General features: G+C 43.6%; 1 protein-coding gene across 2 annotated transcripts; it reads left to right on the top strand.

Moving 5' to 3' along the window:
* The first annotated feature begins 11,781 nt into the window (after positions 1-11,781).
* On the top strand, positions 11,782-25,696 carry TNNT3 (troponin T3, fast skeletal type). Of its 2 annotated transcripts, XM_082484837.1 has the most exons (10): positions 11,782-11,851; positions 15,866-15,884; positions 16,695-16,740; positions 17,577-17,693; positions 18,021-18,098; positions 18,355-18,468; positions 18,672-18,781; positions 19,658-19,748; positions 20,443-20,483; positions 25,297-25,696. In XM_082484837.1, exons 1-10 carry the CDS (start codon positions 11,797-11,799, stop codon positions 25,343-25,345), a joined length of 720 nt encoding a protein of 239 aa, XP_082340963.1. In that variant the 5' UTR covers positions 11,782-11,796; the 3' UTR covers positions 25,346-25,696. The 2 variants fall into 2 exon arrangements, with proteins under 2 accessions (XP_082340963.1, XP_082340962.1); XM_082484836.1 differs by lacking the exon at positions 11,782-11,851 and having other exon boundaries at positions 14,299-15,884.
* Positions 25,697-25,819: the final 123 nt, after the last annotated feature.

Here is a 25,819-nt window from a genome sequence, read left to right as displayed (position 1 = left end):
TTTGTGTCTGTGTCTGTCTGTTTGTCACCAGCTTCTGGTGATTTTACACTACTTGTAGCCCCAAACTGATGCCCTGGTTGTGGGGGACACTGCTGGTTTTTGCAGGGGCACTGCCATCTGCTGGCAATTTATTTTGCAGCTTTTGTATACATAATATTTTCTGTTTTAAAACATAGAAACCCATGATATATACAAGCAATATAGATAGAAATGTACACGTTTGTTTTCTTTGCTGTTTTTTCTTATACTTGTAGGCCCTCTTAGCCACCTCTTTCCTTCTAATGCCTGTGTACACCTGAGTTCCCAGGGCCCAAGAAAAAATTCAATACCATATCGCCTTCCTGCCCTTCTATACCTCCTCTTTTTTCCTCAAAGTAATTTTATTTGCTGTTTTACTCGCTGATTTGGAAGCGGCCTCTCAGAGGCCATCTTGCCCAGCATCCCTGTGAGCACAAAGGGCTCCGCCATGTGTAATGTCCTACTGATGGGTCAAGGCTGATGGTTGATTTGTCTGCTTTTTTCCCCCCCCCTCCCCTATTTCAATGCAGAGGAATACGAAGAAGAAGGTAACAAAAAATGTGGAATGTAATCTATCTTTCTTTGATTCTTGGTCCTGCTTTTTGCTTGTCTGTATTTCACCCTTCTCTTTGGCGCTTGCCGCTAAAGGTGATCTGAAACACTTGATCGGTAAATCAGTCGGAAACCATAACCAGCCAAGTTGGGGCCATGATGTACCGAACGTTAACGTTACGGTGAAACGCAGTATATGAGCCATAGGGGATGGCTGTAAAGCTGGGAGCTAACCTGTCCATAAACTCGGAGCGTTTTAGAGCAGGGACTGGTGCAGAGCCCACACAACATATCATCGGTGAAACCCTACCATTCTCATTTTGGCAACGTGCACGTATTGAGTTTAAATTTTGAAACTGAAAAGAAGAGCAGGTTGCCCTGCTCCTGCCCATGAGGAGCACCCAACAAGGCACTGCAGAGAACCGACTGGCAAAGATGAAGTTTTCGAATGCGCTTTTAGCTGGCAAAAGGTGATTTGACAAGCTGTGAGAGACAGAGTGCAGATCTGGAAAGATGGAGCATGAAAAGCCCTTCTCACCTGAGTTGTTTCAGCTATTGTAGGCAGCAGGGAGAGGAAGATTTTGAAGACATATCAGCGTCTTTGCTGGGCACTTTTGACACATTGGCTTCAGTTCAGGCAAGCGTAGCTGCTGGCTGTCATCCTCCATTTTCCCAAGGTGTCTGGGGCAGAGGTGAGGGCCAAACTCTGGGCTTTCTCCAAGGATCTGCCCTTAGTGTCCAAGCCATCTTCTAAGGGGTCAAGAGTGAAATCTTTTACTGGGAGATGGAATATTTGCATGTGGAGAGTATGAGACCAGATCTGAGACAGACACTTGCCCCTGTGCAGAAATGTCCATCTTGGGGATTTACACACAGCAGGTTTTATTTGGCCACAGATTCCTCCAAATTGCTGCATCTGGCTCATTCCCATCAGTGGTGGTGGGAACTGAGGTGTGACTGTGGCCGTGCTCAGAGTAGTTCCTGCCCTAAGGTATGTTATCCTTATGTGACTAACTCCCCTAGCATTGCTTCGAAGGGATCAAGGGCTCAAAAAAAAAAGAAAATAGAGATGCCAAATGGGTTGTAGAGGTGCCTTCAGTCATCATCGTGTCTCCAGTCCTGCCTGGAGGACAGGGGCAGAGCCAGGGAGGTGAAGGTGTTATTCATGCTCCATCCTTCATACCTTGTCAAATGTCCAAAGAGTAAGCAAAGGGTGTTCTCCTACAGACAAGCCTTCCTAAAAGGAGAAGCATTTCTTCTTGCCTTTCTCCTTCCTACCCTGTCTCCTTTTGGGCTTCAAGGATTTAATGATTAATATGAAATTAATAGGCAGGTGACTTCCTATTTTATTTAATCTGCATGACCATCTCCTCTGAGGTGTATCTTCTCCTTGCTCTCCCCTTTTGCTTGACTTTTGTGTTACCTTCCAAAGTCATCCGTTTCCTTTCCCTATAACTTCTCTCCATCACTTTCTAATCACTTTTTTCTCCAGGCCTGAGCTCACCCCAATACCAGTTTCTAACAGTTTTCTGTTTTCATTTTCCTGCTTGCTGTTACTTCTTGTTCCATGACACTTGCCACCTGAAGCTCAGGAAGAAGGTATGTGACATGGCTTCTGCTTTCTTTCTCTCTCAATACGGAGGAAGAATGTGTGTGAAGAAACCCAGAGCACTTGGTTCACACCTAGTGGCCGGGACTTGGTCCTGAGCCACGGACATCAATGCAATGATGGACATTGATGTCACTTATTGAGCTGGTAGGAAATTGGGCCTGTTTTTTTGTTTAAAAAACCAAACCAAACCATTTATATATGCACATTTATATATATAAATACATGCATATATCTCAAAAAATATAATACATATAATATTCACACCCATATATAATTTTTATATACAGACATACATATGCATGTGTAATTGTATATGCATATATGTATATGGAAACAAATATATATATGTATGTTTTGTCACAATGGTGTCAAGTCCCTTCCTTTCATTCTAAAAGTTTAGATTTTTTTAAAAGGGAGGGGGACACCTTGCAAAGTTTACATCCATCAGTTGAAATTCAGGAATGAATTTTTTTGAAATTCCAAAAATTGATAAATGTTAGCAAAAGTTTTTCCCCATTTGAGAAAAATATTTAAAACAAAAGAAATACAGCAATTTTATTTTTGGTTTAAAATTCACCAAAAGTAAGTTTTAGGAAATTTCAACCAGCTCTAATAAGGAATAAAATAGCGGATGCCTTTTTTAATGCGGTTTTCATTTGTGGTCACATTCCCATATTTCAGAAACATTTATAACCCCATAATGTGCCCATAAAAATGCTCATTTTCATTCTCTCTCACCCTGTAATTCCATCATTGAGTATTCTTACCCATAATGGCCAAGGAGCTTGGCAAACCTCAAGAATGTTCCAATAAGATACTTCTTGGTTTAATTTTCTCTTCTCATTCCCTTTGCTGCCGTTTCCCACCCGCAGAAGAGGTGCAAGAAGAAGGTATGTGAAACAGCTTCTCAGTCCCCCTCTTTTCCGCAGCGGGACTCGGTGCCGATGCACTCCTCGATTTTGCAAGGTGGTAGAAGAAAACAAGAGGCAAAAGAAAGATGCTGCGACACATGATCTGCAGGCAGAGGGCTCTTCTTGTCCCTTGCACACCTTGTACCAAGGGTGCCCCATACCCTCACTATCTGTGTGGACACCTCCACTCCGGTTTCGGGGATGGAGCGGCAGGGGAAATGCGGATACCCTCCCCTCATCCGAACCACACCAGGGTCCGAGGCTGATTTTAAGCCCCGGGTGTTTGTAACGCCCTCCGTGGAATAACTGGGGTCTGGCTATAAAGGCTTCTATCGGATGTCAACTGGTTTCTCCTGTGTAGCTTGGCAGATAATGAGTGGATGGATTTTGAAATCAAAATCCATCTGTGGTAAGGTATGCGTGGAGCCATACGTTACATAGTACATATTCCATAATATGTAATATTATATATAGTATATTGTATATATTATAAGCTTATAGACTATAATATATAATATTATATATAATATGAATAATAATACTGCAGAACACAGATCTTATTAATTATATCTATGTAGAGGCTGGCAAGTAACCCCAGCGGGCTGCCCGCACTGCACGTGGCATTTTGCAAAGTGGGCCAGGCAGGGCAGCAGAGGGGACGGAACAGAAACCCACCCTTCGCGCTTGACAGGTTTGGGATGTGGTGCTCCGGGTAGGAGGAGCCGAAGGGTGTGTTGGTTCCGCATTTGCAAAGCTTTGTGCTATGGGCACATTTGGAACGAGGGTAAACCTGTTTATAACGCTGCGGGAGACCCGCTCGGAGCGGTTTGTGAGGTTTATACAGCATCCAGGTCCTGAAGGTTTTACATTTCTTGTACTTGTGCGTGCTTTGGTTGCCTGTCTCCATTTCATCTCCTCCTCTGTTTCTCTATTTCATACCCCCTGTGCTTTTTTTAGACTCCCCTGTTGCGTTCACACACCCTTTAATCTAACTGTTCTCGTTTTCCATCTCATTGCTCTTGCTCCCTATCACGTCCCACCTGACGAAGCTCACGAAGCAGGTATGTGCCATTGCTTTCCGAATTGCTCCCTGCCGTCTCCTTGGCGGTTGGGGGGGGGGCTTCGAGGGTGGTGTGAGAGGAGCAGGACCCGGTTGCTTTGTCTTATCGCTTCTATTGTCTTTGTTTTCCACCTCTCCTCCGTGACTGGCTCAGCCGCAGGCTAACACATGGGAATGGTCTCAGTGCAAGGTCCAGCAGAGGTCGGCTCGGTGGTACAACGGGCACAAACTTGAGCATAGGAAGTTCAATCTTAACACGAGGAGGAACTTCTCTACTTTGAGGGTGGCAGAGCGCTGCAACAGGCTGCCCAGAGAGGTTGTGGAGTCTCCCACTCTGGAGACATTCAAAACCTGCCTGGACACGGTCCTGTGCAACCTGCTGTAGGTGACCCTGCTGTGGCAGGCGGGTGGGCTAGATGATCTCCAGAGGTTCCTTCCAACCCTGACCATTCTGTGACTCTGTGATTCGGTAACCCAGCCTCTGCTGCCGTGCGCAGAGCTCGCCATAAAGCCCACCCGGGCAATGGCAGGAGATTGTTCCTATAAAACTGGAATTAGCAGGAAATTTCAGTGTATATTATTTGAGCTTATTGTTAGATTTTTCTCTCGCCAATATGTTTTTCCCTGTTCCTTTTACTTGGTGCGGTAGTTTCTCGACCACACCTGCCTCAAATTCCTTCTCCTCCTGGTCATTATTGTATCCTTTACTGGGATAAAACTTTTGCCTCTGGCTTAAGAAGAGTTTTCAGCCCGTGTGATATCGGCCCGTGTAATAACGTGTTTCTCCTAATGTTCCTTTGCATCCCGTCCTGTGGCTCTTCCCACTTAAAGAAGCTCAGGAGGAAGGTATGTGACATGACTCCTGAATTCCCGTCTTTCAGAGTAAGCTCTGGTTTAGCCAGTAAACCATACGATGGTAAAAAGAAACAGGAGTTAAAAATAGGCTTATTGATAGAGAATAAAACTTGCCACCATTTTGTTTTTTGTACTCTCTTCCTTCATGTTCTGTCTTGCCATTGAATGCACTGTTAATGCTACGTGGTAATTGTTGCATGAAAAAAAAAAAAAACCAAACCAAGTGTGAAAACTGCTGGGAAATGTAAATCCTTAAGAGGGTGAAGACAGAAAAGCCTTTGCTCCAAGACAGGCTGAGTCTCCCTGGGAGGCTTATTTTGGACCATTCAGGGTGGGTCGGGCCTCTGGACGATGTGCAGATGTGCCCAGGATCGGTCTGCTCCTACAGCAGCTGCCGATGCTGCAGATACGGAGAGGATTTGCCCTCTTTTACCGTGCTGACGTTCTTGCAATAGCCTTTCCACATGCCCCTTTCTCAGCTTAAACCCTGTTATACAAAGCAACTGGTGATAATTTTGATGCTTTAGCTTTGCAAATGATTAAAGATGGTTTTCTTCTTCATGCAATGGAGTTTCTAGGCCACTGTCTCACGGTAGTACGTGCAGCCACGTGCCACCAAAAACCCGCTGGCCTCAGGCTGTAAATCCACTTGGGCGAGCATCAGGGTTGTGAAATGGCATGCTGCTCTGGGCTTTATGCAGCACCGCAAGAATGTGCATATAAGACAAATATCATCTGATATGGCCACTTAAATCAGCTTTATGTTTTTAATATCTCAGACCATTCATGCCCTCGCTTCCACTAGTGCTTTTCATACCCATATTCATCTTATTTCCTTGCAATACGCTCTCAGGCTCTCCCCCTCCCCCCCTCCACTTTGTATGAGTGAAAGGTTGTTCTGATGTTTCTAACGCTCTTGTCTTCCTTTGCATTTTGCTCTGTGACTCTTCCCACCCGCTAAAGCTCATGAGGAAGGTATGTACCGTGACCTGCGAATTCCTCTCTTTCTGTCCGAAGCGGTAACGCGTGCAGAAATTCTGGAGGTGGTTGAAGAGGAGGGGATGCAAAACCATCCTCTGCACGCTCGCTGATGGCTGCTTCGCTTTCGTAGGATAAGTGGTGTGATGAGTAATCAGTACTAACCCCTGTTTCGAAAGCAATGCCTGAGCCGCAGGCTGGGGATTGCTCTGATTTCTCTAACCAGGCTATCAGTGCGGATACCAGTTGGTACGGGGATAGTGTTCCCAAAAGCATTTCCTCTACGCCATGCAGCGGGGCTGGCGGTGGGACAGGCGTGCCCTGTGGCAACGCTACGTCCCTCGGTTGCGTGCACCTCTTCCTCCTGTCCCCCCCCCCCCGCCACCGCGCAGGGACAAAACTCGCTTTCGCAGCAAGGTGTGCTGATGCGGAGAGACTTGTGCCTGAAGCCATGAGCAACAAGTGACACTGTGTCACACACAGTTTTCTGTTGGGCTAAGGATTGGACCGAGTGGCATCGTTTTGGTTGCAGCGTATTTGCAGAAAACACCAATTCAGAGAAAAGATGTAGTTGCACGCTTTTTCCATAACTATTGGTATTTTGTCTGGGTTGATACACATTATGCAAAACTGGGGGTAGCGGGTTGCATTTTTGCTTGATTTTATAATGTGTCCAGCTCTGGTAAGACAATCTGCGTGATCAGCAAAACAGTAGGTCATGCTTATTAAAGCATCAGTCCGCCAGCCCAAACCCATTTCCCTTTCGGTTGCCCTTCTGCCCTCCCCCTCTCCCCGCATGTCCAGCTAGGCTTTCATCGGATACTTTATCCTGCAGGTCAAAGAGCAGTAACACGCTCGTACCTACCTTCCCCCATTGGTGTGGGGTCCTACACACCAGTGGTGAAATCCCAGGCACTAAGGAAATCAATGCCAGCTCCTCCGAGCCCATTGATTTCTGCAGAGCTGGGATTTCTATGCACATGAATAAGAACAGGTTGTCTATACTCTTTCTGCACATTCAAACCTATGGGTAACGGTCTTGATTTAAATACAAGTAACTACCTTTGTTAACCAAAAGCTACCAATGGCACTTGATTTATATCATTATGAATGTATATGTTAGTTATCTGCATCTTTTATCTCCCAACACCCCCTTGTCCTTCCTCTCCACGATTTTCTAATTGACATCCATATGTGCCCTCTACTTCTCTTTTAATCTTATTAATGGTTTTTACGCCTTTAACCCCCCCACCCTGGCTAAAAAAAGTATAAGGTTTTTTTAATCATCCTCTGTTTCTTGCTCTAATTCTCTTATCTTTCTTTGCATCTCCTTCCCTGCTACTTCCCTCTTAAAGAAGTCCATGAACCAGGTATGTGACTTCTGAATTCCTCTGCGTCAATCTGAAGGGTTATTGTGTGCTGGAAATTCAGTTGCGCTTGGCAATTTCACAATTGGGTCATGTTCTGAATTGGGACAAAATGGAAACCTTTCAAACAAGCAACAATAAAAAAAAAAAAAAGGAGGAAAGCCTTGTTTGGTAGTGATTGAAAATTAATGTTTTTATTTAGTTGAAACAAAACACTTTATTCCAACATTTTTTTTTCCTCTTTCCTCTATGGAAGATTTCCAAATTTTGAAATGAAAGTTCTGTTTGAGATGCTTCTGAAGCATTGACTTTATGGATAATGTGGGGTATACATAGTGAAATGCAAGAACAAATCTGGCATGAGAGATTGTCATAAGGCAAAAAATGCAAAGGTTTTGTTCTAGAGATGTTAATATCTATGCAACCTGTTATGGTTGTGAAACTTTCTATTTTTTTAACCAAAATCTTCACTAAATCTACATGAATTTTGAAATATTGAAATTTAATTGAAACTATCATTTCTGTAGGAAAATTATGACAGTAACTCTAATATTATACTCAGGAATTCAAAGATGGTGGAAGAAAACAGACAAAAATCAGATATTAATGATAAACTGTAACTTGCAGCTTCCTTACACCTTCCACCAGTAATAATTTCCTCTGCTCTGTGATGCATAATAATGAAGATGAGAGCTAACTGTTGCATGAAAAATGCAATAACGTATATCTCAATGTATAAGGTGTAATAATAACCACTGACCGGATTCAGAGACATCCTCGCACCGCGTACGGGAACTTTATAATGTTTATTATGAGTAATGTGCTCTAGGCAGTCCTGCTTTATCAGGGGAGTTGGACTAGATGATCTCTAGAGGTCCCTTCCAACTCTGAAAATTCTGTGATTCTGTGATTATCTGGAAAAGCAGAAACTGAACTTGCAGCGTCCTCTAAACTGTCTGCGAAAATTATTCTGTGCCATTTGGAGTAGCTTTATTAAAGCAGTCACTTCTCAGCAGCCGCCCATGGCAGCTATTTCATTCTGCTGTCCACAGAGGGAGACCAGCCTCTTAGTTGAGACGAGATCAGTACTTTTGCCAGGGCTGGAGTGAGCGAGGCGAAAGCTGTCTTGATTGATTTTTGCGTGACTTAACACTTCAACATTCATCTGTGCGCTGCTTCTCATTTCCCTCCTGTTCTCGCCGCCTCTCGTTTCACGTCCTTGTCTTCTTTATTTAGCCATATTCGTTCTTGTCTGTTATCTGCTCCTAAGGTTTTTCTGACCTTGGTTTGCAGAAGTTAAAGGTCACTGCTGCCATCCCAGCTTTTTGCCTGCCTCCGTACTCTTTCCCCGCCTATTTCTTGAATTGCTACTCACTACTTGAGTGTTGGCTTCGAACTCTGACATACGTATGAGCTTGAAATTTGTACAAAACACCATGTATTAACATAATCTGATTAACAGTAAAGCCATACCTATAGTCTCCCCATGTTTTCTTTTCCCTCTGTAACATAAAGCATAACAAAAAGGAAAATTTATAAAGAAGATGTAAATATAACAAGTTTAAAACTTTTATGTCAGAGGGAGACTGTCCCAGCTTTTCATATCACTGTATGATTATTTAGTTTCTCTGTTATTAATGCTGTCTTTGCCTAATATATCTCCTAAGTCACAGCCTTGGCCTGCACAAGTTCAGAGTTGTTAACTGCTGTGTGATTCTTGCTCTAATTCCTTTATTTTTCCTCACTGACACTTTCCACCTAACCAAGCGCACATGTGTGACATCTAAATTCCTATGTATTAATCTGAAACATTCCTGTACATAGGAATTTGACGATGTTGAAGAAAACGAGCGTCATGAAGAATCAATCCATTCTTACAACTCCCTAAAATTTATTTTCCCTATAGGAAACAAGTATAATTATTATTGTTTGTAACTGAAAAGCCACCTTCTGAGAAGCTTAGAATAAACATTTTAGTGTCCCTGAAAACTTTTAGGGCTGTGACTATACCGCAGCTGGGACAGAGTTGAATACCCGAGCTGCTTATGCTCGCCAGCATCGCCTGCAGCAGGATGCTGTCACGCAGGCTCGAGTGGTTTCTACTCCTTTGCAGCGGAGACAAGCCCTGTGTAGACCTGAATACTTCCAGTTCTGCAGAGCTAAGCCTGACATTTGCCAGTGGAGGACCTTAGGTAGTGGAGCTTCAGAGGCAAACGCAGAGATAGATACATTTAAAGCCTTATTTCCTTGCAGTAACTCTCGTATCCCCACACCTCCTCCAAGAGCTAAAAGGGCACCTGCGTAGCTGAAACGTAGGTTACACTGCACACTTGCAACACTCTCACCTTGGGCACGCTCTCTTTCAAATGTGAGGGTCACCAGCGTCACTACGATTGCCCACTACTGATATATTTGCATCATTTAAATTGTTTCAATTCATCAACATTCAAATTCCTTTTATCTTTAATTTCTATGGCATCCCCTCCCCGTCTGCTTCATACCCCACTGTAATTACTCTCCTTTTCCACTATTATTAACACTCTATCCCTATAACCTAGTCTGCAAACGATACACCTTCAACCCGGTCTTACCAAAGTTTGAGGTGATCCCCTCCTGAATAACTTCTTTCTAATTCTTTTATCTTCCTTTCCTATGACTTTCCCCTGACACTTCCTACTAAATGAAGCCCCCCCTCCAGGTATGTGATTTAACTTCTAAACTCCCCGGTGTCTGTCTGCTGCAACAGTGTGAATGGGAAGTAAATACAAGGTGACAGGAGGCAACAACCTATCTGTTAATGATAACTTGTACTTGCATGCCTTCGGGTTGGTTGTTTTTTTAGTTTTTATTTTTTTTTCTCGATAAAATGTAATCAGCACTAAGTAGGAGGAAACTTACCCGTTGCATGAAATTTTTACTAAAAACTAGGGGAAGACATACACCGTCATGAAAGAGTAGCTCAGCAAAAAGCGTCCTTGTGAAATGGGTTAAATTCTGCACTGTGATAGGAGAATGAATGTTTCTTCCTATAGCAGAAGCTTTGTTTCAAATCTCGGGGCAGAATTTGACCTACTGACTGTACACAGGGAATATAAATACTGTGAGATTTTGCATTATTTTTATGCTTGCTTTGCAAAATATTCATTAGTGCATGTATGGCTGAAAAGCAAAATCTGCCCCGCAAATCTGCATTGCTGATCGATTCTTGCTTTGCCAAAAAAGCCAGAAGAATGAAATGTAGACCTGCGCAGACTTTTAATGAACCTTTTCTTCCTACAAAGTAATCCGTTTGTAATTCTCTGTTGCAAATGAATGTGAGGAACAGCAGTAGACTTTATATAGTCATCCAAGTTGTCTTCAAGGAAGAAAATGGCCTTAGCCATAGATCTAGAAAAAAGAACTGAGCTTCTCTGGAAGTTAGTTGCACGTTGATGATGAGCTACAGCAGGTATTTCAGTAGGTTCCCCATCCATGTTGTGTTGATTTCAAATGTCTGAAATACCGCTGTAGAAAAGGATGGATCTAATAGCGCTTTGAGAGTGCTGACAATGTTCATGTGCATATTTCAAACCAAGGTACACCGTGGTACACTGTGCTGTCAGGTTGTGCTTTATGTCATATAATGCTCATAAGTTTTTGTTTAGCACTGCATTATTATCATAAATCTGCCTTTTCACCTGACTGAATTCCTTTCCTGTCCCGTGACTTCCGTTTATATGCTATTTCAAATGTAATTAATTTATCTCAGGTTTACTTCTTAACTTCGCCCCCCTCTCCCCTTTTCCTCTCTGCCCCTTCCTCCCCTTTGGCTCCAAAGCTCTTTTGGTGTGTGAAATAACAGGTTTCTCGTTCTCATTCTCTTATTTTCCATCGCACCTTGTTCTATGACACTTCACACCTGAAGTTCATGAGCCAGGTATGTGACATGACTTCTGATTTACTCCACTTGGTTGCAGCACAAGAGCGTGTGTGTGTGTGCGCGCGAGAGCCGAGAACAGGAGTCTTGGGTTGGTAGAAGAGAACAAAACAAGAGAAACAAATATTAACCACAATGATCACTTGCAGCCCTCTTCTCCTTTAATCTCCACGCTTACTACTACTTTAACCTTACAGCATCGTTAACTCCTGACAGCCTCTCCAGATACCTTTTCTCCTTGCCTTAATTCACTAATTCCTTTATTTCAACCCCCCCTTCATGCACTCCCTGGTCTCTTACTCAGACTTCCAAGAGCTTTAAATATCTGTTCTGTTTTTCTTTCCCCTATTTCCTGTCTTTCCATCACTGCTCGTACCACGACACTAACAGAGGAAGCCCCTGAAGAAGGTATGTGATGCACCTACAGACTCTTACCCTTTTTCTTTTTCAGCGCTGGGGAAACGGTGTTAAAAACACCGACCTTGTTCAAGAGCAAAGAGAGCACAGGAGGGAAATGGTCTCTCTGGATGGCTTTGGATGAATATGGAATGTATGTTTGTCAAATCAAATCACCAAAAAAAAGTGCTTTTTCTTCTTGTTTGATCTCCGGAGAGTCCGAGGTTCCCAGCGTAGCAGGGAGAGAGTGGGGACAGTTGGTCTTAGGAGAACAGCACTGGTTGTGGATTGACTGCTGTGCTTTTTCTCTTTTGCTTTTATCCTTCAACCTACAGCTGATGAAGAAGGCGAATACTATGATGGTAGCTCAGTGTTGTCTTAGGACAACAAAGTCATCTTTCTAACATCTCACTCTTTTTTTTATGCATTTGTTTTTGTTCCTTGCTTGATTTTAAACTCAGGAACTGGGCCAAAACATTTCTGCTGCAAAGAACTGCTTACTGTGCATATCCAATCACCCTTGGGGGGGTCACTGTTGTACTGTGAAGCCTGTACATCCTCATTAGGATAGTAGATGGTGAAAAGCAAGCTCTAGAAGCTTGCTCTGGATTTGTCTTTTAGCTAGAACCTATTGTGTCGTATCTCTCATCATCAAACCTTGTCTATCCCCCCAAAATCAGGAAAGTATCATCTATTAAATCCCAGTGATTTGAAAATGGAGCTGAGCCCTACATAGACGTGCCTTCCTCATCCAATCTTGAGAAAGTCATGGTCTTCAGGCCTGAATCTACAGATATTTAAACTTCAGCTCCACCCATGCACTTAAAATTGTGCTAAACATCAAGCATGTGATGAATAAATTTATTCATACTGGAGGGGCAGGCCATTGGCTTCAGATAGTGCGTTCATAATACTTGGTTGAGTGGGTGCTTGAGCACATGAATGGGGACAAGACTCATATAAAAGGACCAAATGTAAATGTATGCAGGGTCAGTTTTGCTCTTCTATAAGGGCAAGATAATTTAAGGCCCCTGGGCCAAATTCAAAACCAGTTTAAATGTATAGAAAGACTCTCATGGACTTTTACAGGCCTTTGAAGCAGCTTCATTGCATTCTGACTGCCTCAACCCCTAAAACACCTGGCCAGATGTTTCCAGAGACAAAACCCAGTACCACTTGAAACCACCCTGCATCTTCTGTATTTCCTTGTTTTGTTTGTTTTGTAGACTTTTTCTGTTTGTTTGTTTTAATTTTCTTGCTCGCTTTTCAGGCTTTTTTCTTATTTAGGGAAATACCCTGAGGACCTTTCCGAGCCCCTTTCTCTCCTTCTTTTTCGCTCTCTTTCCTTTTATTTTTAATAGCATATTGATTTTTGTTTTTCAAGGACACCCTGTGAGTTTAGAGATGTTGCTTCTGAGAAGTGGGATTAAGGGAGGGTGTTTAGGGATTCCTGAATGAAGTAAAGGCAGTTCAGATGGATTCCCAGAAAGGGGGAGCACTGGGTGAATATCTCATAGATTGGGCAGGAGAAAGCGTGGTTGTGTTTATGGTGGTGTGCACTCTCCCTGCGCTAATCCTTTTGGAAACCAGAAACTCAGAGACTCTCTAATCACCAGGGCAGTGAATTTGGATTTCCAGTGGCTCTTGCCTTCTTTTGGCAGGGTTGTATGTGGGGATTTCTTCACAGCCCCATGGTTCATAAGCAGAACGACCAGAACATCAGTCAGAATCCACCACAGGAACAGGAATTTGCTATGACAATTCCTGCTTGTCAACAAATTTTTGGCCCAGTTCCTTGACTTGGTGTCTTAAAAGAAAGGGCATTTAAAAATAAATCACACCCCTGGGCTGCTTTTGGTGCATACAGTATGGACCATGCTGGGTCATGCACTGCAAAAGACAGATTTATTACTGTTTGGTTTTTTTTTTTGTTTTTTTTTTTGTTTGTTTTTTTAATAAAGGCTCCTATTTCTTTGTTATCCCCTTTTTTGGTTTTCTGGAGGCACCTTTAAATATTCTAACTACAATTTCTTATTTCAAGAACAACTAACCTTAATTTTTCTTTTTATTTTTACAATTGTTTGTCAGTTTAATTAAGTTTAAAGTGCTGATTTGGTGGCAACTGAAACCAAATTCACACAGTCATTGACAGACAGGTGTCCCAGGGTCAACAAACAAAACCAGTCATTTCCTGTCTACCTTTTTCCCTCCTCTCTCTGAAATGTTACTAACTGGCAGCTTTAAGCTAAACAGGAATGTCTCTGAAAATTATCTGGGTACGTCGTGATGGAAGGGAATCCTGTGTGAATAAAATCCCAGATAGACTGGTTAATTATGATTATTTTTCCTCTCTCCAGATTAAAAAAAAATACAATTTAACTAATGTGTTAAGAAGCTCACTGGCTATTTGAAGAGCAAAACAGCTAAAAAATTAACTGGAGAAATACAGAAGTGCATTGTTGGCTAATGGTATCTTTCTTCAGAAGCGATTTGTGGCTTCCTGTATACGAGCGCTCTAAAACACTTTTCTAATTACATGCTGTTTATTTTATTAGCGTTGCTCTAGCATTTTGAGGCCTCAACTGAGATATGTTCTGGTAGGCACTGTTCTTGCAGTAAAAGAGAAAAGTCTACCCCTCCCAAATTTCATTACTGAAATTGGTATGGGAAGTGGGTATGAGAGGAAGGAAAGATTGGTTTCTGATCTCTCACATCTTTTCTCTTAATTATCTCAATAACCCATTTCCAGCCACCTCCTTATTTTTTTGATTGTCCAACATCCTTGCAACTGATGTCTCCACTAAGTATTTTCCAGTATCAGGTTTTGCTATTTTTTTCCTCTGACAATGTTTCATTTTGTTTTATCCTACTCTGTTCCATTTGGTATTCCCAATTTCCTCCATCAGTCCCAAAACAGCTGGATGCAAATAAGCATTTGAAAAAATATAATATGCTTTCTGTATCGTGATATGGATAGCAGGGCTCGTGCACCCGTTCTTGAGGGAGGCTGTTTTTACTTTTAGTTTACAAAGCTGGTTGGTTTTACCAGATCCAATAGGCTGTGAGCTTTTTACCTCAGTTCCTCCCACCCAAGCAACACAAGGAGAGTCTTGTACTGGAGTATCCAGCAGCATCCCTGAAAGTTCAAACGTAGCATGTGGTTATGAAAGTCAACCTGGGTGCCTGTGAGACTGGGCCAGAAAAAACACATAGGTTTAATTTACTTCTGTTTGTGAGAATAACAGTGCTGAACTTGCTGGCAATACACTGCAGTTAATAACTAAAGTTGAAAAAACATAGAGCAGGGAGGGGAATTGATCACAAGCACAAATGTTAAGCAAGTAACTCATAAGGCAGCACATTTCTGAGAGCCAGGGAAAGGCTGCTTGTTGTAGGGGAACACTTCTGATTGTCACAGGGCCCAAGTTGACAGTCTCTTTGATGGTTTAGCCTGCCTATTAGAGGCGTTATACCTCCTCTGGAGATGCAAAGATCATTCCCCTTAACACCTATGGGAATTTTGCATGTATCTCAGCAGGAGAGGATGCTGGCTAAGAGAGGATGGCTTTTCCAAGCTGGGTTTGAGGAGCACCACACAGTGCAGAAGCAGCTTATTCTTATCTTCCCCATGGCACCAAGGTATCTCAGGGACATGTGCTCTAAGCTATCTTGGGAGTCAATGCACCTGAAGAAAATGTGTCATGAAGCTTTTGCTCTCCTGGCCTCCATGTGAGGCATTAGTGCAAAACTGGCGAAACCTAGTTGTCATTGACATGACTGAATTCAAGTTAACCTTAGCAAAAGAAGTGCTAATTGAAAAAGGCAACATTCTCTTCTACCCTCCAGCCCAGCTGTCCTCCTTAGAGCTTTGGTCAGGATGGTTTGAGAAAAACAATTTAGCATTTACATGAAACCATTGCCTTCCAGATGCTACGTTTGGGACTTTTATCTAGTGTCTTGATTCTTTTCTGTAAAATTCTGTTTCAAGGGTAAAAACAGATTCACTCCTAGGAAAATGGGTGTGTGAGTGTGTGTATTTCTTTTGGAAGCGCTTGAGATTTAACTAGTTTCTCTGGGATGTTTCCCCTAAGATTAAATTTCCCTTCCCTCCTTTTACTTTAGCAGCTGGCATGATCTCTGTTGTTCTAACTGTTTTCCATCTTTTTCCCTTCCTGTTTTGCTCCATGTTTCCACACACAGAGGAGAAGCCCAGAATAAAGTAAGTATGAGGAGCAGGGAGTTTCAAAACCCTGGGATCATTTTTCTGATCTAGCAGAAGCCTTTAGATTGTCTATTAGGCAAATGGCCACTAGAAGCCTTTATCCCTCATGCAACATCCAGCTGTTCCTACACGCCTTTCCAGGATGTCTGCTTCTGCCACAGGATGCCTTAGCAGTAGTTACTGGCCAGGGTCTTAAGACCAGTTCCTGATAGAGTCAAAGGACTTGTGAACTATTCAAGACACAGTGGTCTTACAGTACCCGATGATATAGGCGGTTCAACACTAAATCCTGTGTGAGAGGCCATGGCCAGGAAACTGCCCATCCATCCAGGATCGCTGACAGTAAAAAGGATGGCAAACGTTGGGCTGGGCTGACTTCAGCTTAACTAAGGTTTCCTATGAACCTTCTGGCTCTGGGCCCCAGCACCTTCCCTTCCCACTCCACCACCTGCCCAGAAAGGAGCGTGCAGCACTGCGCCAACAGCCTGGCAGGCCAATGTCTTTCTATCTGGTAGGGAATGACCTTAGGCTTTGGGAATGAAAAGGGTTTTTAAGGGTAACTCCATACCCTGCACGACCTTCCACAAAGGACAATGGTCCTTAGTGCTATTCTGGAGTAGTTTTCCACTGACTTGCTATTTCACCTCTCTGTATCTCCATCAGTATTTCTCCTTGTCAGCATCGTTCCTGAAGGCAGGTCAGGTCAGGAAGTGCTATTAAAAAAGCTGCCTGCTTTTTAAGATGAAAATCCCTTTTTTTTTTGTTTCTTTTTTCTTTTTTTTTTTTTCTGTTTTTGACTCTCTGCAGACTAACTGCTCCTAAAATACCGGAGGGTGAGAAGGTAGATTTTGATGTAAGTATTCCTGAGACTGACTGTGTTTGTCTGCCTGTGTCTGCCTGAGCCGTACACATGTGCGCAAACCCACATAACTCCTCCTGTGTTGGATACTACTGAGGATAAAGTCAAGGACAAAAGTATGGATGCTTTGTCATCTCTTTTCAGTGAAAGGCTACTCTCTGCTCCCTGAAACTCTCTGGATACATTTGTTGCTAATATGACTAAATTAAAATATTAATTCATGTATTTCTTTTTTTTTCTCTCCTTGAACCTTTGAAGCCAATATATGAAGAAAGGAGAAATAAATATTTTAGGAGCTCTCAGATTCCCTGTCCCATTGTTGTAAATGGTTTGAAAGTTGCAGGTTGAAATAAAACAGGCCTATACTCATCTGTTGCTGAGAAACACTACTTAAAATGACAACAGAATTTTAATAGTAAGCAGAGATCCAAATACCTTCCTAGAAAGTTGATAGAAAAATGAAGGGAATCTGGTCTTGAAAATCTCCACAGAAATACCTGCTGTGGCCAAAACCGCAGGAACGTTTTCTAGATAAGATTCGTATCTCAAAGTGAAGAGGAGGCAGCTAAGCAAAGCCAGGATACAATACGGTGTAGGGGAATGGGAGCTGTGGATTCTGTTCCCTTCTGGGCTCCCAACTGTCACCTGGATGAGTCTCTGATTGTCTCTGGCCTGCACCAACAGCCATTTAAGCTAATCCCATAGATGTCCACAGATATCTGCAGACACCTTCTGCTTTTGCTTCTCTGTGTAGGCAGGGTGCCGGGAATGTCCAGGGCATGTTCCTAGAGCACTACGGGCTGGCTTAATGCATTTTCCTGCTCTTCTAGGACATCCAAAAGAAAAGGCAGAATAAAGACCTAATTGAACTGCAGGCCTTGATTGACAGCCACTTTGAAGCCAGGAGAAAGGAAGAGGAAGAGCTGGTTGCCCTCAAGGAGAGGATTGTGAGTCCTTGTACTGCCATTTCCCCATACTTCTCTGTAGATGAGCAGTTGAATCCATTAGTCCACTGTCAGAGTTTGGCAGAAAGCTGTATTGTCATGTACAGAAGGGACTGATTAAGTCACCACCAATCGGCGTCTTCCCACATCTGTCCCTTCTCTCAGCCTCTTGTTTGACATCTGGGAATTGCACGAGACCCTTCTGGATGTTCTGGCAAGGGAGTAGGTGGCTCACTCTCTATGAACCAAAGCTCTTGGTGGTGGGGTGTAATACTGTAGATAGGTAAAGCCACAACAATGACACAATGCCTCTGCCACTGCTTCTTGCAGGAGAAACGCAGAGCTGAAAGAGCAGAGCAACAGAGAATCCGGGCTGAGAAGGAGAAGGAGCGTCAGGCAAGGCTTGCGGTAAGTGTGTTTGCATCTCTCTCCTTGTCTCAGCATCCAATTGGAGGAGATCTCTTAGAGACAGAAAAAACTACAGGTTCTGCCTGTCTCAGTCTGGAGAAGAAATAAAAACCCTCTTAAAGCAAGGGGAGGAAACAGGAGTTGCCAATTCTCATCAACATGCTAATCTGATCACATTCCCTGCAGTGACACTGGCTGCTGGGGAAGCTGTGAGTCTCCCCTAGAGTCACTTGCTTCTGTGTGTCACACTCCACAGGAGGAAAAGGCACGGAGAGAGGAAGAAGATGCCAAGAGAAAAGCTGAGGATGATCTCAAGAAGAAGAAGGCTCTTTCCTCCATGGGTGCCACATACAGCAGCTACCTGGCTAAGGTAAAAAGCATGGATCTGTGGAAGAAATATGGAAGCGTTAAACCACGGGGTTGACCGGGAACAATTGTTATTACAAGTTGAGAAAACAGCTCGCCTTTCCTTCTTCTGATCCCTAGCAGCTTGTTTTACACACTCTGTTGCTGAAATAATTTCATTCAGTCTGAATGTCTGCAAACTGACCTTAATTGATGTTCTGAAAATAGGCTGATCAGAAGAGAGGGAAGAAGCAAACAGCTAGAGAGACAAAGAAGAAGGTCCTGGCAGAGAGGCGCAAGCCCTTGAACATCGACCACCTTAATGAAGACAAGCTGAGGTAACATGCTTATCCTAACTTACTGAGTATAATCCACTGAAATTTGGTCTTACCATCCTGGAGTTGTCTTCGGTGAAAAAAATGAGGCAGAGGAGAGGGCCTTCCTGGAAATTCATTACAGGACAACGTTAAGTTGTGCCTTTCTTTGATCTGGAGAATGGAGGGGAAATGGGGATGCGGGGAATTGTTGAAATGGTTTGGTAGCCATCTAGCCATGCTCCTGGCATAGCTCTGTTAGCCTCTCCTGCTAATTAGGACTAGTCATTTACGGGACTAGGTAAAAACTTTGAACCCAGCTCTAAGATTAGTTGAACAACCTACAGATTGGTATCTGTAACATTCCTGGGGTGAGTTGAGTTGCTATGGTATGAGTATGGGTCTCCCCAGAGGCTGGAGGCTTGGGAGCTGAGTGCTCTGGTGCAGAGCAATCATCAGATGATAATCTGGACTCCACACATTGGAGTTTACACAATTGAAAGATGAGGTTGGCTCACCTCAGCCCTGAAACAGATGAGATTACGCAATGGCAGCTGCTCTGCTCATCTGGGCCACCTTCAGAGTCCTTATTTCTTCTCATCTGATTCCCCTGGACTCTTTTCTTTCATTAAGAGTTAGGGGGGGAAATTAAATCTGTAGGAAATATGTTAGTGTGTGACACATGCAAGAGTGCAAGTTTAAAAGGTTCCTGGGTGAGAAAGTGAGAAAAATGTGACCTTGAAATTGGTGAGTAGTTTTCAGAGGATGGAAAGGGTTTGCAGGAAAATGTGAACTGCATTAAATAAAACATAAAAAGCCTCGTTACTATTGATGTGAAAACGGTAGAAAATGTATGATGTGATGTGTTTTTTCCATCTCCCTTTCCCCATAAACACACAGGGACAAGGCTAAGGAACTGTGGGACTGGTTATACCAACTGGAGACTGAAAAGTATGACTTTACAGAGCAGATAAAGAGGAAAAAATACGAGGTGAGTTGAGAAGCCATTTTGCTAATGGCACTGGGTCCAAAATGCAAAAATCTCTGTGGCTCCTCTGGCAAAAGCTGTGTGGATTTACCCATCATTTGGGTCTCCAATGCTCTTTTGCAATATATAAGCTGCAAGACACTTGGAACTGCATTCCCCTAATGTACATACTTGGACTGGATTTCACATTTTAGGCTGAAATTGAATGGACCACTCTCAAGGTTTTCAGTGCCCCATGGAAATTCAATCCCAATAGAAAATGAACTCCACCCTCTGCTCAAACACATCTTGTGCATTCTTGTTTATCTATGGGTAACTGTGGCCTGAAAAATCAGTAACTCAATTCACTCATCCTCCATTGCAAAGTAATACTTTTAAACCCATCTTTGATTTCACACTTGAATGTTGTAAGTTTTATTCCCATCCCAGACAGATTCCCTGCGGACTGAGCTCTCTGGAGTCACTGAAAACTGTCTCCAGACAGGAGCATCTAACTGAAGTGTCATATGGTAACAGAAAATGGACATGTTTCCTTCACAGTCCCAGGACAGGGCTGCACTCACCTATGTCAGGTTTCAGTGGCTGAGAAATCCTACTGGATCTCTCTACATCTTGCTCTCCTTTTAATTCCCAATCACACAGACACATGCTGACAGGGAATGAGCAACACCAATGTAACTATCTCAATCTCTCTTAGATGTTAACAATGCGTTGCAGGCTGCAGGAGCTTTCCAAGTTGTAAGTACAATGAACTTGCCTGTGTAACTGCAGCAGCAAAGGCTACAAAATGCATGAGCCTGCCGCATGGTCAGAGGCCAGGTGCCAGACAGAAACTGGTGCAGAGGGAAAAGAGAAAACTGGATCTTGTGTCTCTCCCTTCACTTCCTTTGTCTCCCCCTTTCCATTCTTTGAAAATAGATGAAACGGTAATTTAGGAAAAGAGTCAGGTCCAACAGGGATGTGGCTAAAGAACAAAGCACACAACCCACTCAGACCATCTCTAAAATAATTCCCTATCCAAACCTCTGGTATTACATGTGTGGGCGAGTCAGCCTGATGCACCTGGGATACGTGCGGAAACTTAGAGATGCATGTGTAATAGCTTGGACTCCACAGAAAAGAACGGTACAGGGATTGGAAAGATTCTCCACCTTGTGGCCACATGCTTATCCAAATCCAAAATACTGGACAGGGCTGGTTTACGGATAAAAGTTCAGCTGCGTGTGGAGCAACAGGAATTAAGGCAGTGCCAGGGCAGATGTACATGCTATGGTAATGAAACTTCTGCGTAAACAAAGACATGGGTGGCTGCTGATGAAAAGCAAGGAAAGAAAGTATGAAGAATGAGCAAAATAGAAGGAAAATGCACAACTGAGATGGGGGAAGAAAAGTGCAAGAAAAAGGGAAGATTATAGCCGGGAAAAAAGTGAGGAGAAAGGTAAGTGAAAACAGTAAAGGGAATGAAGGAGACACAAGCAAGGATGCAAGGGAGAGACAAAGGAAGGAACTGGGACACAGAAGAGTGGAGCTGTTCTTTAGCTCTAGTGTCTGTTGCTCTTTGGTGCTTCATTGAGTGTTACAGTCACTATCACAAGGTTATTGGTGAAGGTAAGTCTTAACTCCTTGGGTCAAACTGAAGACAGCTGGTTCTCTTCCACACTTGGGAAAAATACTCAATTGCAAAAAATAATTTAAACTGCTGCTGCAGATATTAAAACTTCCATGAGTAAGTACAAAAGCAGCTGATCTGCTGATCCTTCCTTCCTTGTGTTGTCTTGTTCCCACTAATGTTTCAGTCTCTTATTCTGTTTCTGTTTGCCATGGAAAGACATGAGCCAGGAAATACCAGTTGCTGGACCAACCTGAACGTATAACATTGTTGGGTTTTTTTCTTGTTTCGCATGCGGGGAATGTCAAGCGCCACTTAAAATATTTAAGTGTTGGGTCATCAGTTCTTGGACCTGCAGAGCCAGTGGAGAACTTTGAATTACACCGAAAGCAGAAGCAAAGCATATGTCTTGGCAAGTGCATTTTTCCACCCCAGGAAAACTAGGTAGAACCTTGAGTTGGTTACAAATGAGAAGGTGAAGGGACAAAAGAGGGCTCTCTATTACACCCTAGTTCCTCTGTGCTTTTCCAGCACCTGAGCTGGAAGAGTCCCAGGATTTCAGTAGTGAGTCCAGGGCTATGGGCAAGGACTGAGGTGCTAAGTCAGGCCATAAGGTGCTCATCCTGTGCAAGGTAGGTATTTGCTTTCCCATGTGTCAGGTCGAAATATGCAGTTTACCTATGGCTAAACAAAGAGACGCTCTGGTTTGTAGGACAGACTCTCTAGTGGCCTGCAGTCATCAACAGAGCTTGGGAAGGTATTCAGGGCCCCAACTCCAACCTTTTCCTCCCTCCTTGAATATTTTCTTCTTCAGCCCCCTTAAAAGTTATCTTCTCTTATTAGATGAGCAGCTGGGAAGGTGGTGACTGCTGCAAGCTCCTCACCTCCTGCTCTCCCAACCAACAAAGGTACTCCAGCAGAATGTGTGATCCATCTTCCATTCTTGAGGTCCCCACCCAAAGTCCACCAAAGCTCTTTGAGCTTACACACTTCTGAATGTGTAGGAGTAGGGGAAGAGTGAGAAGGTGAGGCTGACACAAACAGGTGCATGTGGCCATGCAAGAACTTTTCCAGCTGGCCAGGGTCATGTTCATTTTGGTTCACTTGCCTGCAGTTTGACATGTGAATTCATAGGAGATTAATTTGTATACATAGGAACTCTTCTAATAAGGATTATAAAATTCTAGCTCTTCTTTCCCTTGGCATATAAAACTGGCTTGCAGATTTATTGCCAAGGAGCAACGTTTCTCTCCTTCAAGCAAGGGTGAGCTTTTATTTCAAAGGAAGTATTAATCCCCACGACAGGCACCTGCTTCCAGCACTTCGGCAGGTAAAACTCCCCTCTCTGTGAAGGAACAAGGTTTCTTTATCTATAAAAACCCTGGTCATGTATGTTGTTTGCAGATTGTCACCCTCAGGAACCGGATCGATCAGGCTCAGAAGCAGTAAGTACCTATATCCCCTTCCTAGCTCCTGGCTTGGGGATATCTTCTCAGTGTTCAAAGTATTCGCTTCAGCCTCAACACCGACATTTTCTTTTTGCAATGAAATGAGGCTAGGGATGAAAGGGCAACTCCCATCCTGCCTCACATTGAGAAAATGAAGGGGAAACTGAAGTATGCGTAACAGCTAACAAGAAAAAAAATCCTGTTTCTTCACACCATGCCTGCAAAATTTCCATCTGCTTATTGCTGGGGTTTTCAAACACCTGACTGAGGTGCTTTGAATACTTGAGGGAATACAACCCTTGTTTACGAAGGGTAAACAAGTGGTTGCTAAGATCATAAGGAATGGTGTGTAACAAGACTAACATCATGGGATTACTGTTGTGAGTTCTTTTCACTCATCATCTCTCTCCCACTTTCCTTCCCCACAAGACTTCTATTTCATTAGATTTTTTTGAGTCTTGTATCTCAAACTATCCTAGGTGTTTGCAGGGGACCTACAAGAGACCAGGGCTAGACAAAGCCTGGGGCCTAGGGTGTATAGAAAACTAAAACACAGAGAAGGAATTGCAGGGAAGCAAGGGAGGAGAGCACTGAAGTGGTGGGATTTGATCTTCACTATGCTTCTGTATCTTCTTAGCAAAGTCATGCCAGGAATGAAGTGGTGGTCTTTGGTGACATCTTTGGATAACAGCAGTGACCAGATGCTGCCTTCCCACTTCCCCAAGCCACCCCGCCTTATCAGATGAATGTAACTCTGGGGGCTCAGTTGTCTGTAGATGCCAAACATAAGGCTTGACCTTCCCGTGGTTATTTTCTGTACAGAGCTGTAGGCTGATAAACCTCAGCAGAATGTGCAGCTGCAGAAGGATGCCATGGTTTGTCTGGGTGTTGCTGCTCTTCTGAGGGGCACTACTGCACCACCCACAAAAGGCAGTACCATTATTGCATGCTTGTTCCCCCAAAAGACATGATACTCTCTCAGGACATCATCTGAAAAGGTCGCACTGAGAAGCCCACAGCTTGTGAGATTTCTGTGTACTTAAATTTCTATCCACGCTAGACGTTAACATTCCAAAGCAATGTCTGCTGATGTGTTATACAAGGATCAAGTGATCCTTTTGCTTCAGACTTTATTAAGTCTCCTTAAGCACACTCTAAAGGTTAGGCATAACATCAAACATCACAGGCGCTTATGAAGATAAAAGGACTCTGCCTTCGTTTGAGGAGCTACGCAGTTTCTATACTGGGTTTTGAACCTGTGGAAAGGCTGGCAAAAGGGGCACTGAGATGAATTTCAGATAAGCAGAAAATGCTCTGCTCTCTCATGTAAAACGTCAATTTTTTGAATAGACCAAGTCTAACTTGGTCAAAAGGTAAAGTATCCACTCTATGTATGTCTGTGTCACTGTGCTACATCCTTCCGTATATATGGCTAGTGCTCTTCAACCAATCCATGGGCCAGCAAAACAAAAATCTCCCCAGATGTGTTGTCCACATTTTTTTCTGCTCCCTGGAGGAACCAGTGGTTCTGAAGAAGGCCTCTCTGTTGATAGCAAGACCCCAACACCTTGTGCTTCGCCCCCAACCCCATGCTCTGCCACGTCAAAGAGCCACCCCCAGTTTGCATGTGCTTTGGTTCAAGACGCAGCCTCATCATCGTGTGTGTGAGATGGAAAGGTTTGGTGGTGTGCCGAGCCCCAAAAGCCAAGGTACTGCCTATGGGAGTTGGTGCAGAATCTAACCCGACTAACTTCATGCCTGGCCCTTCTCTGACTCCAGGTGTGCCTGCTTCTCAGTCAGAAGGTAAGTGGCTTGCATGTAGGATTGCCCTTCTGTGTGCAAGAAGATACTATTTGGAGAGAGTTTGCCTCAGATTCTTTGTGTGGGGAGTGTAACTGGACTGCTCCCACACCCACCATGAGCAAGATGGGGATACCGATATGGGAGGAGGCCTAAACAGTTGTTTGGACTGTTTTGGAGGCTCTTGCTCTCGTGATATAAGGCAGAACCTACTCTGCTTTTGCTAGAGCAAAGCAATTCTTAGTTGTGTTTAAATTACTGCTCAGCTTTTTGCCTCCACTACTAGATGACTAGACCACCTGGGGAATTTGACCAGAGCTCCCTGATAATGAGGAAATTTTCACCAGAAAGAGCTCTACATCCTAAAATCCAGATCACAGCAGATTTGAATTCAGGAACATCAAGTCTGTGGCTGGATAGGCTGGATTAGTTTTGAGACCACCTGGACTTCTGTCCTGATAATGCAGCAATCTGGAAGGGTCCACCTCTTCCAGGCGTGCACATCCTGGCCTTTCACTAAGAGCCTGAGGAGGTAATTTTTCCACAATATCGACAATATTTTTCTCAGGATGGCAGGTGTGCCCAACATGTCAGAAGTGAAAGCAGCTTATCTGAGAGTCAGAAATGTGCAGTGGTCACAGAGCCCCACCGCTTTCATCATGCTGACATGTTTTTCTTTCCTTTTGTATTGTAGCAGCAAGAAGGCAGGAGCCAAGGGCAAGGTTGGCGGGCGCTGGAAGTAAAGAATCAGGCGGGATGGCCCTTAGTGGCGTGCTGAAACCCTGCTGGTCTCCTCTTTCTTCCTTCACCTATCACTTGTGTTCCCACGCCTCAACGATAACAAAAATCGCAACATCAGCTTGGGCTGGCTATTCCTGCTGCTTTTCTTCTTTTTCTTCCTGGAGGGGTCTGGTGGCTTCCTCAGTCAAAAGGAAGCAGATTCCCCGTGAAACCGAGATGACTCCTTGCTGGCATCTTCAATTCCTGCTGAGCATGTCCTTTATCCTCCTGAGAGCAGCCCTATGCTCTCCTGTAGATTGCTGTGTACAAATCTCTGGATTTTGTAAATAAAGCGCAACCAGTACCTACTCCAATGACAGCTCTCTGGAATGGTGTTTCAGATTTTATTTAATGGCATCCCATTTTGCAAGGATTTGGGAGTTGGTCCTAATCTTATTTAATATCATTTGATCCAGCTCTACACCTGGGAACGAGGC

Source organism: Vanellus vanellus (genome assembly GCF_965231255.1).
Source record: "Vanellus vanellus genome assembly, chromosome: 6".
Taxonomy (NCBI): domain Eukaryota; kingdom Metazoa; phylum Chordata; class Aves; order Charadriiformes; family Charadriidae; genus Vanellus; species Vanellus vanellus.
The sequence above is the reverse complement of the archived record's forward strand: the minus strand, read 5'-3'. Positions and strand labels throughout refer to the sequence as shown.